This window comes from Tachysurus fulvidraco, chromosome 8 (genome assembly GCF_022655615.1).
Source record: "Tachysurus fulvidraco isolate hzauxx_2018 chromosome 8, HZAU_PFXX_2.0, whole genome shotgun sequence".
Taxonomy (NCBI): domain Eukaryota; kingdom Metazoa; phylum Chordata; class Actinopteri; order Siluriformes; family Bagridae; genus Tachysurus; species Tachysurus fulvidraco.
In genome coordinates this window covers 25,473,969-25,489,587 of record NC_062525.1, presented here as the reverse complement: position 1 = coordinate 25,489,587, position 15,619 = coordinate 25,473,969, and the positions used below count along the sequence as shown (strand labels likewise).

At 40.9% G+C, this 15,619-nt stretch overlaps 1 protein-coding gene across 1 annotated transcript; it reads left to right on the top strand.

Annotated features, from left to right (window-relative positions):
- The first annotated feature begins 1,428 nt into the window (after window positions 1-1,428).
- On the top strand, window positions 1,429-14,845 carry ipmkb (inositol polyphosphate multikinase b). The gene is made up of 6 exons (XM_047817599.1): window positions 1,429-1,981; window positions 3,511-3,596; window positions 6,135-6,231; window positions 6,909-7,081; window positions 11,023-11,104; window positions 11,601-14,845. Exons 1-6 carry the CDS (start codon window positions 1,816-1,818, stop codon window positions 12,095-12,097), a joined length of 1,101 nt encoding a protein of 366 aa, XP_047673555.1. The 5' UTR covers window positions 1,429-1,815; the 3' UTR covers window positions 12,098-14,845.
- The last annotated feature ends 774 nt before the right edge of the window (window positions 14,846-15,619 follow it).

Genomic DNA, 15,619 nt, shown 5'->3' with positions numbered 1-15,619 from the left:
TTTCATACACATTAATTTCATCTGTACGTGTTCAGCACAAACTATCTGCTTTTACACTTAACTACTAATCTGTCATTATCCTGTTCTGTTTTTTTCCCTCTAAAATAGACGTTAATTCTTTAAATTCATTCATGTGGTCTAATATGTAATAACATTTATAAATGTCTAACATGTTATTCTCAGAAAAGAAACACGATTGACCGTGTGAGGTTGTGTATCTGACCATCTCAACAATTACTGGTAGCCAAAAACTAAGTGTACTGAATGTGTACTGAATGTGTACTGAATGTGTACTGAATGTGAATATGTAGTGAATGTGTACTGAATGTGAATGTGTAGTGAATGTGTAGTGAATGTGAATGTGTAGTGAATGTGTACTGAATGTGTACTGAATATGTAGTGAATGTGAATGTTTACTGAAAGTGTACTGAATGTGTGATTAATGTGTACTGAGTGTGTACTGAAAGAGTACTGAAAGTGTACTGAAAGTGTGATTAATGTATACTGAAATAGTACTGAAAGAGTACTGAATGTGTACTGAAAGTGTACTGAATGTGTACTGAATGTGTAGTGAATGTGTACTGAAAGAGTACTGAAAGTGTACTCAACGTGTATTGAAATAGTACTGAAAGTGTATTGAATGTGTACTGAAAGTGTACTGAAAGTGTACTGAATGTGTAGTGAATGTGTACTGAAAGAGTACTGAAAGTGTACTCAACGTGTATTGAAAGAGTACTGAAAGTGTATTGAATGTGTACTGGACGTGTACTGAACGTTTACTGGACGTGTACTGGACGTCTCTGTGTGCTCAGAAGTGTGTGTTCCAGCATGACCTTCGGTATGAGCTGTAACACCGCCAGAACCCCAGAACCCTCACCTAACATCTCAGCCTGACTTCAATGAGCTGAATGAACACGAATCCCCACAGACTCCAGGAACCTGTGATTGTGTCTGATGAAATTCACTACTGTAGGTCATTTTTATAATAATACACACATTCAACCAAGAAAAACCAGACAGTTTCATTACAGCTGATGCAATTTCCTCTGAGTCACTGTTACTGAAACACTTTATACACTTGTGCAATGGCCTCACAGTTGGCCTCAGGATCCCAGTTACACTCATATAAACTGTGTGTGTGTGTGTGTGTGTGTGTGTGTGTGTGTGTGTGTTTAAATAGTACTGATTGGTTTAAAGCTTGTTTTTCTCACATGACGTGTATTAAAGAGTAAAATGAAATAAATCACAAAACGCTCATGACTTTTAACTTGATAAATAAGCTCATAACCCGGAAGTAATCCTAAAACAATAAATGTTATAAAGCAGCGTTTCCCGAAACACGTTTTTAGAGTTAAACTCGTCGTCTGTGTGGAATAAAGGACACGATACTGAGCGTGCAGTGAAAAATCCTCTCTAGATAAAATATATGTTTTCGTATTTTCACGACGTGTGGTGACCTTTGTTGCGTCACGCGTGACGTCACACGGCTCGCGTGTCTTCTGGGATGAGGCTCGGCGTGTGTGCGCGCGTGCGTGCGTGTTTGATACGCCTTTAGTTTAGTCTGTGTCCGTTGTATGGCGTGTGTTGTTCCTTATCGCTGGGTCTCAGAGTCATTAAAGGATTTACAGTGTAAACATCTCGGAACAGGAAGTGGGATGTGACACGGTCACGCGCCTCGGGCACGCGCGTATATAAACACACGTGAGTGATGGAATCCGCTTCACTGGATTCGCCTTGTGCTGGAACACCGAGAGCGGCGCGTCGTGTGGTGATGTAGCGGCCGTGCGGCGGTAAAGTGTCCTGACGAAGCAAATAATGGACTCGGTAACGCTGGAGCCCGTGCGCGCCGCCGGGAGCCCGTGCGCGCTCCTCAATGGACCGGGGAGCGCGCAGCAGCACGCGGGGACGCGCGCGGGACCTCTCGGGTGCGTGCCGCTCTCTCACCAGGTCGCGGGCCACAAGTACGGTGTGGACAAAGTAGGTTAGTTTACTGATTAACTTCATTATTCTGTGTTAGTTTACTGATTAACTTCATTATTCTGTGTTAGTTTACTGATTAACTTCATTATTCTGTGTTAGTTTACTGATTAACTTCATTATTCTGTGTTAGTTTACTGATTAACTTCATTATTCTGTGTTAGTTTACTGATTAACTTCATTATTCTGTGTTAGTTTACTGATTAACTTCATTATTCTGTGTTAGTTTACTGATTAACTTCATTATTCGTGTTTATTAGAGTGTAACAGACACAATAACACACAGGGATACGTGCGTTACTATAATAAACACTTTAATATAATAAACACTTTACTACAATAAACACTTTAACACATCAGTGCTGTAATATAATAATACACACTAACATGTCAGTGCTGTAATATAATAATAAACACTAACACATCAGTGCTGTAATATAATAATAAACACTAACATGTCAGTGATGTAATATAATAAAACACTAACATGTCAGTGCTGTAATATAATAATAAAACACTAACATGTCAGTGCTGTAATATAATAATAAACACTAACATGTCAGTGATGTAATATAATAAACATTAACACGTCAGTGCTGTAATATAATAATAAACACTAACATGTCAGTGCTGTAATATAATAAACATTAACATGTCAGTGCTGTAATATAATAATAAACACTAACATGTCTGTGCTGTAATATAATAAACACTAACATGTCAGTGCTGTAATATAATAATAAACACTAACATGTCAGTGCTGTAATATAATAATAAACACTAACATGTCAGTGCTGTAATATAATAATAAACACTAACATGTCAGTGCTGTAATATAATAAACACTAACATGTCAGTGCTGTAATATAATAAACACTAACATGTCAGTGCTGTAATATAATAAACATTAACATGTCAGTGCTGTAATATAATAAACATTAACATGTCAGTGCTGTAATATAATAAACATTAACATGTCAGTGCTGTAATATAATAATAAACACTAACACATCAGTGCTGTAATATAATAATAAAAAACACTAACACGTCAGTGCTGTAATATAATAATAAACATTAACACGTCAGTGCTGTAATATAATAATAATAAACACTAACACGTCAGTGCTGTAATAATATAATAATAAACACTTTAATATGACGTGACCTGCAAGACACCAGAGTCACTATAAAGAATGGATTAACTCTGGTGCAGGTTTAGTAGAAGTGTTAGTGTGAAACGGTTCACCAGTACAGTCCTCCAGTACCAGTACGGTTTACCAGTACAGTCCACCAGTACCAGTACGGTTTACCAGTACAGTCCACCAGTACCAGTACAGTCCTCCAGTACCAGTACGGTTTACCAGTACAGACTGAGTGAATCCGGTGGCAGCAGGAGGAAAGTGACTAACAGTAATGTATTTGTTGTAACCCAATATGTAATAAGAGGTTAGTAAGAGAGACTTACTGGACTTTATTGACAGTCAACGTACGAGTAAAAAAAATAAATGTGTCTGTGGTTGTATTGATGTGTAGGTATACTGCAGCATCCCGATGGTACGGTACTGAAGCAGCTCCAGCCTCCACCCAGAGGGCCCAGAGAGCTGCAGTTCTACAGCACGGTGAGTCGTATTTAATAGTATGTTTTCCTCACTCACGGTTATCTCTCATCATTTGTACGTCTTGTTTGATTTCTGTATATCAAACTGCAGAATTATAGGCAGCCTTTATAAATACTGACAAAAAATGTCTAACAATCATCGCACACAGTGAGGGTTTTTAATCAGGATATCATAATAATAAACACTTTAACATGTCAGTGCTGTAATATAATAAACACTAACACGTCAGTGCTGTAATATAATAAACTTTAACATGTCAGTGCTGTAATATAATAATAAACACTTTAACATGTCAGTGCTGTAATATAATAATAAACACTTTAACATGTCAGTGCTGTAATATAATAAACACTAACACGTCAGTGCTGTAATATAATAATAAACACTTTAACATGTCAGTGCTGTAATATAATAATAAACACTTTAACATGTCAGTGCTGTAATATAATAATAAACACTAACACGTCAGTGCTGTAATATAATAATAAACACTATCACGTCAGTGCTGTAATAATAATAAACACTAACACGTCAGTGCTGTAATATAATAATAAACACTAACACGTCAGTGCTGTAATATAATAATAAACACTAACACGTCAGTGCTGTAATATAATAAACACTAACATGTCAGTGCTGTAATATAATAATAAACACTTTAACATGTCAGTGCTGTAATATAATAATAAACACTAACACGTCAGTGCTGTAATATAATAATAAAAAACACTATCACGTCAGTGCTGTAATATATTAATAAGCATTAACATGTCAGTGCTGTAATATAATAATAAACACTAACACATCAGTGCTGTAATATAATAATAAACACTATCACGTCAGTGCTGTAATAATAATAAACACTAACACGTCAGTGCTGTAATAATAATAAACACTTTAACATGTCAGTGCTGTAATATAATAATAAACACTAACACGTCAGTGCTGTAATATAATAATAAACACTATCACGTCAGTGCTGTAATAATAATAAACACTAACATGTCAGTGCTGTAATATAATAATAAACACTAACACGTCAGTGCTGTAATATAATAATAAACACTAACACGTCAGTGCTGTAATATAATAAACACTAACATGTCAGTGCTGTAATATAATAATAAACACTTTAACATGTCAGTGCTGTAATATAATAATAAACACTAACACGTCAGTGCTGTAATATAATAATAAAAAACACTATCACGTCAGTGCTGTAATATATTAATAAGCATTAACATGTCAGTGCTGTAATATAATAATAAACACTAACACATCAGTGCTGTAATATAATAATAAACACTAACACGTCAGTGCTGTAATAATAATAAACACTAACACGTCAGTGCTGTAATATAATAATAAACACTAACACGTCAGTGCTGTAATATAATAATAAACACTAACACATCAGTGCTGTAATATAATAATAAACACTAACACGTCAGTGCTGTAATATAATAATAAACACTTTAACATGTCAGTGCTGTAATATAATAATAATAAACACTAACACGTCAGTGCTGTAATATAATAATAATAAAAAACACTATCACGTCAGTGCTGTAATATAATAATAAACACTAACACGTCAGTGCTGTAATATAATAATAAACACTAACACATCAGTGCTGTAATATAATAATAAACACTAACACGTCAGTGCTGTAATATAATAATAAACACTAACACATCAGTGCTGTAATATAATAATAAACACTTTAACATGTCAGTGCTGTAATATAATAATAATAAACACTTTAACATGTCAGTGCTGTAATATAATAATAAACACTAACACGTCAGTGCTGTAATATAATAATAATAAAAAACACTATCACATCAGTGCTGTAATATAATAATAAACACTAACAGGTCAGTGCTGTAATATAAAAATAAACACTAACACATCAGTGCTGTAATATAATAATAAACACTAACATGTCAGTGCTGTAATATAATAATAAACACTAACACGTCAGTGCTGTAATATAATAATAAACACTAACAGGTCAGTGCTGTAATATAATAATAAACACTTTAACATGTCAGTGCTGTAATATAATAATAAAAAACACTTTTTAATATAATGTGTATTTCCATCATGGTTCAGTTACACGCAACGCCAAGCCACAACACAACGCTACACCACGTCACACCACACCATGCTATGCTACGCCACACCATGCTACGCCACACCATGCTACGCCACACCATGCTATGCCACACCATGCTACGCCACACCATGCTACGCCACACCATGCTACACCACACCATGCTACACCACACCATGCTACGCCACACCACACCATGCTACACCACGCCACACCATGCTACGCCACACCATGCTACACCACGCCACACCACGCCACACCATGCTACGCCACACCATGCTACACCACGCCACACCATGCTACACCACGCCATGCTATGCTATGCCACACCACACCATGCTACACCACGCCACACCACAGCACATTTCCTGTTTTGTCCTCATTACACATGCATTCATGCTCAATCTTGTCTTTTGCACAGGTTTATGCCAAGGATTGCTGTGATCCCTGCTTACTCGAGCTGCAGCAGCATCTTCCCAAATACTACAGCACCTGGTCTTCTCCTGACAGCCCTACAGGTGACAAGCACCAGTCATCCGCTTCCTCACAAATCAGCCCTAAGCACACATGTGACACGACGATGATGTAATCTTTAGAGGAAGCACAACACAGCGATTCTAACCACATACGTCTCAGATCATATCTCACTGTAACAGTTCAGATGTCACAGCAGGTTCTTCACTTAATCATGAACTTAAGCAGAAATGTGGATTCTCAGAACCGGGATGTGAAAGACATCGTTTTGTTTTTTTTCTGCAAGACGTGTTTCACATTTATGTAAATTATACATCACCGTTTAATACTGTTAATATTTAATATTGAAGGTCGCCTCAGATCCCAGTTCCTCGCTGGGCGTCCAGGGCGTAACCAGATCCCAGTTTCTTTACGTTCTGAGATGATCTTCTGCTCTAACCCGCGTGTAAAGACCACTTACTGTATCTCAGTTACCAAAACCTTACACGCTGCTGGTCGGAGGTTCGTTTCCCCTTCTGTGTAAATTAAAAAGAGACTGTTGTGTGATGTAAATCTCAGGAAGTCAGCAGCTTCTGAAACCAGTCCATCTGAATGAGAAGGTCTACAGATGTTCATGAGAAAGTGGTGTATTATGATGAACCGTGACAATGACGAGGTGGACTTTAAAGATGGACTCTTGATACTTTAATGACGTAATGACGGTAACGGTTCTGACCCACAGAGCTGTACCTGAAGCTGGAGGATGTCACACGCCGCTTCCAGAAGCCCTGTATCATGGACGTGAAGATCGGCCAGCGCAGCTACGACCCCTTTGCCTCGCAGGAGAAGCGTGAGCAACAGATTAGGAAGTACCCCCTGATGGAGGAGATTGGCTTCCTGCTGCTGGGGATGAGGGTAAGTGCTCACTGGGCTCCATCTGAAACAGACAGCAGGCTCCAGACCCTTCAGTGTGTGTTTCTCAGTTCCAGTCCCAGAGTAACTCCACAAACACACCTGTAATCATTACACTCACACCTAAATGTAGGTGGAGACCAAACAGCATCGTTAATGGAGACGATCAGATCGCTGCTTTAACGAGAACATCTTCATTCTTCACAAAGGTTTTCAGCCCTGTGAAAGTTTCATAATGAATAATAAAGTAACACTGGGATTAATCAGATTATTTATTACACCAACACCTCACCACACTGACCCCACAGTACCCCACACCACCCTATAGTAACCCCACACCACCCCACAGTACCCCACCCCATACCACCCTACAGTAACCCCACACCACCCCACACTAACCCTACACCACTCTACAGTAACCCCACACTAAACCCACCCTGCACTACACCACCCCACACTAACCCTACACCACTCTACAGTAACCCCACACTAACCCCACCCCGCACTACACCACCCACACTAACACCACACCACTCTACAGTCACACCACCGCACACTAACCCCACACCACACCCCTCTACAGTAAACCCACCCCACACTACACCACCCCGCACTAACCCCACATTACACTAACCCCACACCACACAAACCCCACACAACTCTACAGTAACCCCACACTACACCACCCCACACTAAACCCAACCCACACTACACCACCCTACACTAACCTCACCCCACACTAACCCCACACCACACTAGCCCTACACCACACCACTCTACAGTAACCCCACACTAACCCACACCACCCTACAGTAACCCTACACCACCCCACACTAACTCCACCCCACACCACTCTACAGTAACCCCGCCCTACCCCACACGACCCCACACTACACCACCCCACACACTCTACAGTCACACCACCCCACACTACCCCCACACCACTCTACAGTAACCCCACCTTACCCCACATCACCCTACAGTAACCCCACACCACCCCATACTACACCAGTGGAGCTCCTCATGAGGGCTGTGCAGTTTTCTGAACTGGACAAATGAGTTTTATGGAAATGGAAAAACATGATAAGAAATCTGATGCAAATCAAACCCTGTGGTGGAGCACAATGACTCACCATCATCACAAACCTGATGGGCTTGATTCCTCACACAGCTCTGAAAGACAAATATAGTCACAGACAGTGTGTGTGTGTGTGTGTGTGTGTGTGTGTGTGTGTGTGTGTGTGTTTACCTGTAAACTGCTGGAGTGAACTGAATCACAGAAGCACAGATGGATCAAACACACTTTAATCAATCAGATGATTAATACAGTTGATTGTATACAGGAGTAGACATTGTGTATACGACCTCATACAGGACGGCGTTAGCTTCTCTTCTTAAAGCCACAGAAGAGAATATTTTGGACGTGTGGGACGCTGATTGTTGTGTGTTTCTCACCATGGAGTCGGTTTGGTTACCGTGAGGATGTCAAGTGTCTGATTATTGGATAGAGTCTGATATCCAAAGTGATATTAAAGAGTTCCTACACCATTAAGTTCTGTGTAAAGCAGATTTAAAACATCGTCTAAAACCTAAATTCCCTGCTCACTATCGCGACTCGACCCGACGGCAACGTTCACCTTTTAGCGTCTAAACATTAATTATTAGCCGACGGCTATAAATAAGACATGGAAGCGGTTATGTTTTGTTTTCCACAAGCGCTTCAGATTACCACTTTGGACCAGCGCCATGGAGTCTGAACAGACAACACGACATGGAGGATAAGTGAGATTTTTACTTATTTTAATGAGCCGCGGCTTCACGTCAGATTAGACTAGCGAGAAAAAGAAGGAAAATTCTCTGAATAAAATCTCTCCGGTTTAGAGAAGGGTCCGGATCACGGCCCACCGTTAGTTCTGTTCTGTTCTGTTTTTTTGACCCCTTTCCTACACAGCAGAGCAGATGGAGTTCACAGTTTCAGCGTTTTGTGTTGCATAACGTATCGGAGTCGTCCAGCTCATCTGTGTGCTGCGAGTAACGGGCTAATAAATTATGGATCCTCATGGAAACAGATCTATCTTTTGTTTTTTTAAATCAGCCGAACAGCCTTTAGCGTTCGGACCTGGAGCCGATCATCAGTATTCTGTGTGAACGTGTGCGTCTTATCCGTCTGACAGGACGAACTTATCACTCCGACAGTCCCGAGAGACCTCCTGTAATCATCCTTCAGCTCTGCCGACCGCCCCTGGAGTCCTCGTCAGGCTTGTAGACTCGCACACGGGCTCTTTTGTCCTTATCCTCCGCCCATCGCGAGGTTTACACAACAGACGTCTCGGTTATGTGGGACCGAGCCGCTTTTAATATCCTAAGAGGAAACGCGTACTCGAAGCTTCTGAGCTCGTCTGACAGGTCGTGTTTGGCCTGCTGCTATTTTTTATTTATGAGGGTTGTGTCATGTCCTTCTCACAACATCACAGTAAAGTGGATCCTTTAAAGTGCCACATCTGACGGTTCTGACACGTCATTATCACACGCCGGTGAAAAGAATCACAATGTAAAACAAAATGAATCTCTCTTATATACACACATACACTCACTGTCCAGTTTATTAGGAACTCCTGTATATTTGTTTATTCATACAAACCTGGAATAGAACAGACGCCTTTATTTACCGTCACATCTACGTTACAGCACAGTGACATACTTTCTTTACATATCCAAACTTTGGAGGTCACAGAGTCAGTCATGATACAGCACCACTGGAGCAGAGAGGGTGTTAAGGGCCTTACTCAAGGGCCCAACAGTGGCAGCTTGGCAGTGCAGGGGCTTGAACTGATCCTCTGATCAACAGGAGCTTTAACCTCTTGAGCCTCCACTGTTCCTCAGGAGATAAACACATGTAGACATGGATCGAAAGTGTCAGTTATTATTATTATTATTATTATTATTATTATTATTATTATTATTATCATTATTATTATCAGATTGGGGAAAACTTTGACCATAGCCCATGTGTTGGTGCCGGACAGACTCAGGCTCAGGTGTTTCAGAGACCGCTGGGAATCTGCTGGGACTTTTACACTAGAGAATTTTGTGTAGGAAAAAGCATACAAAAGCTACAATACAGTAAAAGGTCATCCTCTAAACAGCAGTTCTGGGAGTGAACCGATCAGTCAGAGACCTCTGGGATCAACAGAAGGTTGAACAGAACTCAAACAATCACTCCAACAGTGTGAACACAAAAGCATCTCCACCCGGTTGCCGAATGAACGCGGTTCCTAACAATTCGAGATTGTATACAACACACAAACACACACTCAAGCAAATGATATGTATATATCTGTGTGTGTGTGTGTGTGTGTGTGTTTACATGAATACATTTGTAAATGATGTCAGCCTCATAATGTCATGACCGCACCCATGAGCGTGTGAAAGCCTTCGTCTCGTCTCAGGACGTTTACGTTCTCACGGAAAAAACTGTTTAAGCTTCAAACCGTTTCAGAGCAACACGAGTCATTACTGGGAATTACACCACTGCGTTGGTTGGAGATCCAGAGATTTTTCCCTGTTTCCTTACAGCCAGAGATTTGCAGAGTATTAATATTGATTTGGCTTCTTAATGGACTTTTAACAGGAATCCGTTTTCTCTACTTGTTTGTTCAATTAATTGGTAAACTAAGTGTTATATCTTTTAGTCTCCACAAGAGGGCGACATGTCATGTAATAAAACAGTTTACAGCCTCAACTATTCTGTTCTCAGTCTCTCTCTCTCCCTGTGTCTGTGTGTGTGTTTGTCTGTGTGTGTGTGTGTGTGTGTGTCTGTGTGTTTGTCTGTGTGTGTGTCTGTGTGTGTGTCTGTGTTTGTCTGTGTGTGTGTGTGTGTCTGTGTGTGTGTGTGTGTGTGTGTGTGTGTGTGTGTGTGTGTGTGTGTGTGTGTGTGTGTTTAGGTGTACAACGTGGGCCTGGACAGCTTTGACACTTATGACCAGCATTATGGACGTGGTCTGATGAAGGATACCGTCAAAGATGGTGAGATATTCGTTCGTGTTCCTCCTTAACGTGTTCTCGTGCTATTTAAAGGGACAGTCCGTCTTCAACGAGTCACATGGTCTTTAGAGCTGACATGAAATCCTCAGTACCAACGTTACCCACAATGCCGTTCAGCCATCATTACCGTGTGAGATTCAGCCCTCGCGTCACCCTCCATCTAAAACGTTTTAATCATTTCTTTGCCTTATCCTTCTCTCTCACCTCCTCCTCCTCCACCTCTTCCTCCTCCTCTGTACGCTCGGCTCAAACACATCGGCCTCCGAACGCTTAGATTTCCGGGCGAATATTAACGTTGACGCCATCGCTGCTGTCTCGTCATAAATCACTGTCTGTCTTGTGTGTCTGGTGTAATTAGGCGTGTGCTGCTGCATTGCATTCTGGGACTTTGCTCTCTTCATTACTTCGACAAATAATGACACAATCCCAGGTTTCTGTCTCCAGCCTCTAACCTCCTTCATGTCTCCCTTAACCACAGGCCTGTGTAAGTTCTTCTACAACGGCGACCGCCTCCGGCGAGACGTCATCGCTGCCAGCGTCACCAAGGTCCAAAGCATCCTGCGCTGGTTCGAGAAGCAGAGGCAGTTGAACTTTTACGCCAGCTCCCTACTGTTCGTCTACGAGGGCCTTAATTCGGCCCCAGAGGACAAACCCGTCACTCTGAGCCTGCAGAAGAACAAAGGGGTCCTGGAGTACAACAACAACATCGAGCAGAACCTGTCCAGCATGTACTCCCTGCACAGGAACGCCCGTGTGCAGAGCCGCCGTCCCGGCACGCAGGACAACAGCGCGTGGCACGACCTCCTCACTCAGAGCGACGCCTGCGAGCAGGAGACCAGAGCGCAGGAGCTGCCCGAGGTGGAGGTCCGAATGATCGACTTTGCCCACGTCTTCCCCAGCGAGGTCCACGACCACGGCTACATCTACGGCCTGAGGAACCTGCTGAAGGTGCTGCAGAAGATACTGGATGACTGAAAGGTTCTTCTTCAGCCATAACACACTGCTCATCTCATCAGAGAGGACATTTATAAAGTTGTAGCTACTCTTTCTTTCATTCCTCTCTCCCTTATTCAGGTCCTGCACTACGTGGACTATGATGAAGTAACCTGTTTGAAAAAGCTTGGTGTTGTAGTTGCTCTTTACGCGCCTGGGTTTTTTCCCCCCTCTTTTATTTGTCTATAAAGTGTTTTCTCAGGTAAATCCATTACATAGTCATGCATAGTATCTTTTCTTTTTTTTTCCGTCGCAATAGCAGAAAGTAAATTCTCTCACCTTTTGCACACCACAGCGTCTTAACCCCATCTCTGATGTTAGCTCGTATTTAATTCGTATTGATTTTGATTCGTTTTCATGTAGAGTTGCTTCATTAAGTCTGCCGATGCTAATAGTCCGTTCCTTTACGCCGTGCTGCCCTGATGTCCCCTGACCCCTGACCTAGGGTTGCAATGGGGCAAAAAGTTTCCGCTAAATATTCCAAATTGGAAACTTTATGGGAATTTACAGGAATTTATGGGAATTATTTGGAAATATAGGGAAATTTATATAAACTATATCATATTAAACATTTTGTTTGGTCATAACACTCCTAATTTACTGCTTATTAAGAGTTATTAAGTTTAGGTATTGGGGATTATACAGTTAAGAATGTAGAATAAGGTCATGCAGAATAAGGCATTAATATGTGCTTAATAAGCACTAATAAATAGCCAATATTCTATTAATATTCATGCTAATAAGCAACTAGTAAAATGCCCCGAAAATAAAGTGTTACTGTGCATGTTATGGAAGAACACAAGTACCTGCAGGGGTTTTGGCCTCAATGGCCTTCCAGTAAGCAGTGTGCTGTGTGCGAGTGACCGAGGAGCTCAGGGTACAGATTCTACTTAAATCGCATTAAATCTTGTTGTTTTTAACAAAATTATGCTGCAAGATTTTTTAAAACACATTTAAGTTCCTTGTTATAGACAACTCTGCATTTTTTGTTAAAATTCCCAGTTTATTCCCATATATTCCAGTTAATTCCCATGGAAAGTTTCCAGCCTTGAAAATTCCCGGAATTTTGCAACCCACCCCTGACCCCAGCCTGTGGTTATTTTTTTTTTTTTACACATTAATTCCCCTGAATAAATACGCTCTTATATTTTTTGTGATGTAACCACGCAGTAAGCTGGGAAAAAAAAAAAAAAAAGGAGAAATGATTTATATCAAAACATCAAGACCAGGATTCTCAGACCAGGACAGCTATTATTTTTTCTTTCTTTATTAATCTTTAATTTTTTTAAATTATATTTATATATTAGCAAAATTCTGTTGCAGCTTTTATTTTTGAAAAAGTTTTAGGGCATTGCTAATTTTCTAGAGATTCCCATGTAGGTGCGTAATCACTGTATACGAGTCTGTGAAATGTTCCTCATCTCAGAGCTGATACGATTCATGTCTTTGCTTTTGTTCTGCCTTTTTTTTTTTTTTTACTGTAAACAAAAACTGTAATATGTCTCACGTCCTCGTCTCATGCTGAACGACTGCCGCCGTGTCGGACTCGAAAGTCTGAAAACCCCGATTTCACGTTCCTGTCGGTTTAAACAGAACCAATGGCACGTTTTCTGCAAGTCCCCCGAATCTCCCCCGAGAAGAAAGTCGAGCTCTGAAGGAGGAAAAAAAAAAAAGAAGCGAAATTGGAACGACGACGTCTTCGGACAAAGTCGACAAATCTACCTGTGTGTCGAATTCTCTGGCTCCTGTCTCGCTCTCAGGAATGTATTAACGTTACAAGGACATCAAAGTAGTCGTGACGTCCGTACGCAAGAAGGAAAAAGGCCGTGGGCCGGTTTCAAGCTACGATGCATTTGTTCTGTACCGTGTGGCGTTAAAGCTAGGATTTTGTTTGCATTCCAGCGGTGTTCAGTCCTGCTCTTACATTTACAGCATTTATTTTCATTCATGCACTGAAGTGGAAAAATACTGTATGATTTGTACATCAACCTTCCTGCTGTGAACTAATCCGTTCGTCTGTAATTTAGTTTGAAATCTTATTATTATTATTATTATTATTAATTTTTGAACGGTTGCACCTGACTGACATTTGCGCTGGTGCTCAGAGCACTTTAATGATTTTGCTAGACTGGATTTTTGCCTTTAGAACTAGTTTAATTACTGTAAAAAATAAATAAATAAATAAATCCATCTCCATGGAAATGTTTCCAAACAGAAGAATTAAGCTTCATGCTTTTTTTTTTTTTTTTGTAATCTACTACTTAATTTTTATTTTTTGTTTCCCTGTGGAAGGTAAAATGATTTTTTTTCTATTTACATTCTCAAAAAAAAAAAAAAAAAAAAAAAAAAAAACGAAATCAGGGTAAATTTTATCGTGTTATGAGGATCGTCGCTGCATATAATCGGCCTCAGCTGTCCTGTAATCCGCAGGCTTCGTTTCCATGTTTAAAACCAGGCCGTAAAGCTGCAGGGTCACGCAAATCAAACCCGGTTTTGGTGGAAGGAGCTGAAGGGTTTTCTCCATGCGAAGCCGAAGCTCTGGAGGAGATCCGTACTGGACCGACCGTGACTCATGTGAACCCTGTTCTTAATAAACCAAACTAATTCCTTTCTTTTTGTTGTTGTCATTGTTGTTGTTATATATCTGTATAACATTTAATAATCAGACTCATATATTAGGTGTATATTTGGCAAATCTATCATTATTAATAAAAATCGCTCTTAATAACTCTTCTGTTCTTCTGTTTCTTCTTTGAGACGTCTCGTATTTTGCTTTCTCGTCGAATAAATTCGATGTGGCTCCCTGAGAACCTGGAGAGGAACAAAGGCGAACACGTCCATCATTTCCCTTCTATAACCTTATAGTTAAAAAAGTCTACTCGTATAACCAGGAACTTAAACATGAAGTTATCAGCTGTCCACTGATGGAGGCACGAGGGCTAAACTGGTAAATATTGACAAGCGACCTGTGTGCGATGGGGGGGACGGTGGCTTAGTGGTTAGCACGTTCACCTCACACAGGGTCGGGGGTTCGATTCCCACCTCTGCCTTGTGTGTGTGGAGTTTGCATGTTCTCCCCGTGCCTCGGGGGTTTCCTCCGGGTACTCCGGTTTCCTCCCCCGGTTCAAAGACATGCATGGTAGGTTGATTGGCATCTCTGGAAAATTGTCCGTAGTGTGTGAGTGTGTGAGTGAATGAGAGTGTGTGTGTGCCCTGTGATGGGTTGGCACTCCGTCCAGGGTGTATCCTGCCTCGATGCCCGATGACGCCTGAGATAGGCACAGGCTCCCCGTGACCCGAGAAGTTCGGATAAGCGGTAGAAAATGAATGAATGAATGAATGTGAATGCGATGTGAAACCAAACCCTAACAGGAATCCCTGTGTTTACTGATCACTTTATTAAGTGGGTTCTAGTGTGTAAGTAACAGAATATGCTCTGGACTTAACATGACCTCATGTCACAACACTGATGTGCAGCACAAGAGGAGAAAGATGGGGTTGGGA

Coding starts and splice junctions, on each gene's coding strand:
- ipmkb (XM_047817599.1), top strand. CDS start 1,816: ATGGACTCGGTAACGCTGGAGCCCGTGCGCGCCGCCGGGAGCCCGTGC. Junction 3,597..6,134: donor AGCTGCAGTTCTACAGCACG/GTGAGTCGTATT, acceptor TCTTTTGCACAG/GTTTATGCCAAGGATTGCTG. Junction 7,082..11,022: donor TCCTGCTGCTGGGGATGAGG/GTAAGTGCTCAC, acceptor GTGTGTGTTTAG/GTGTACAACGTGGGCCTGGA.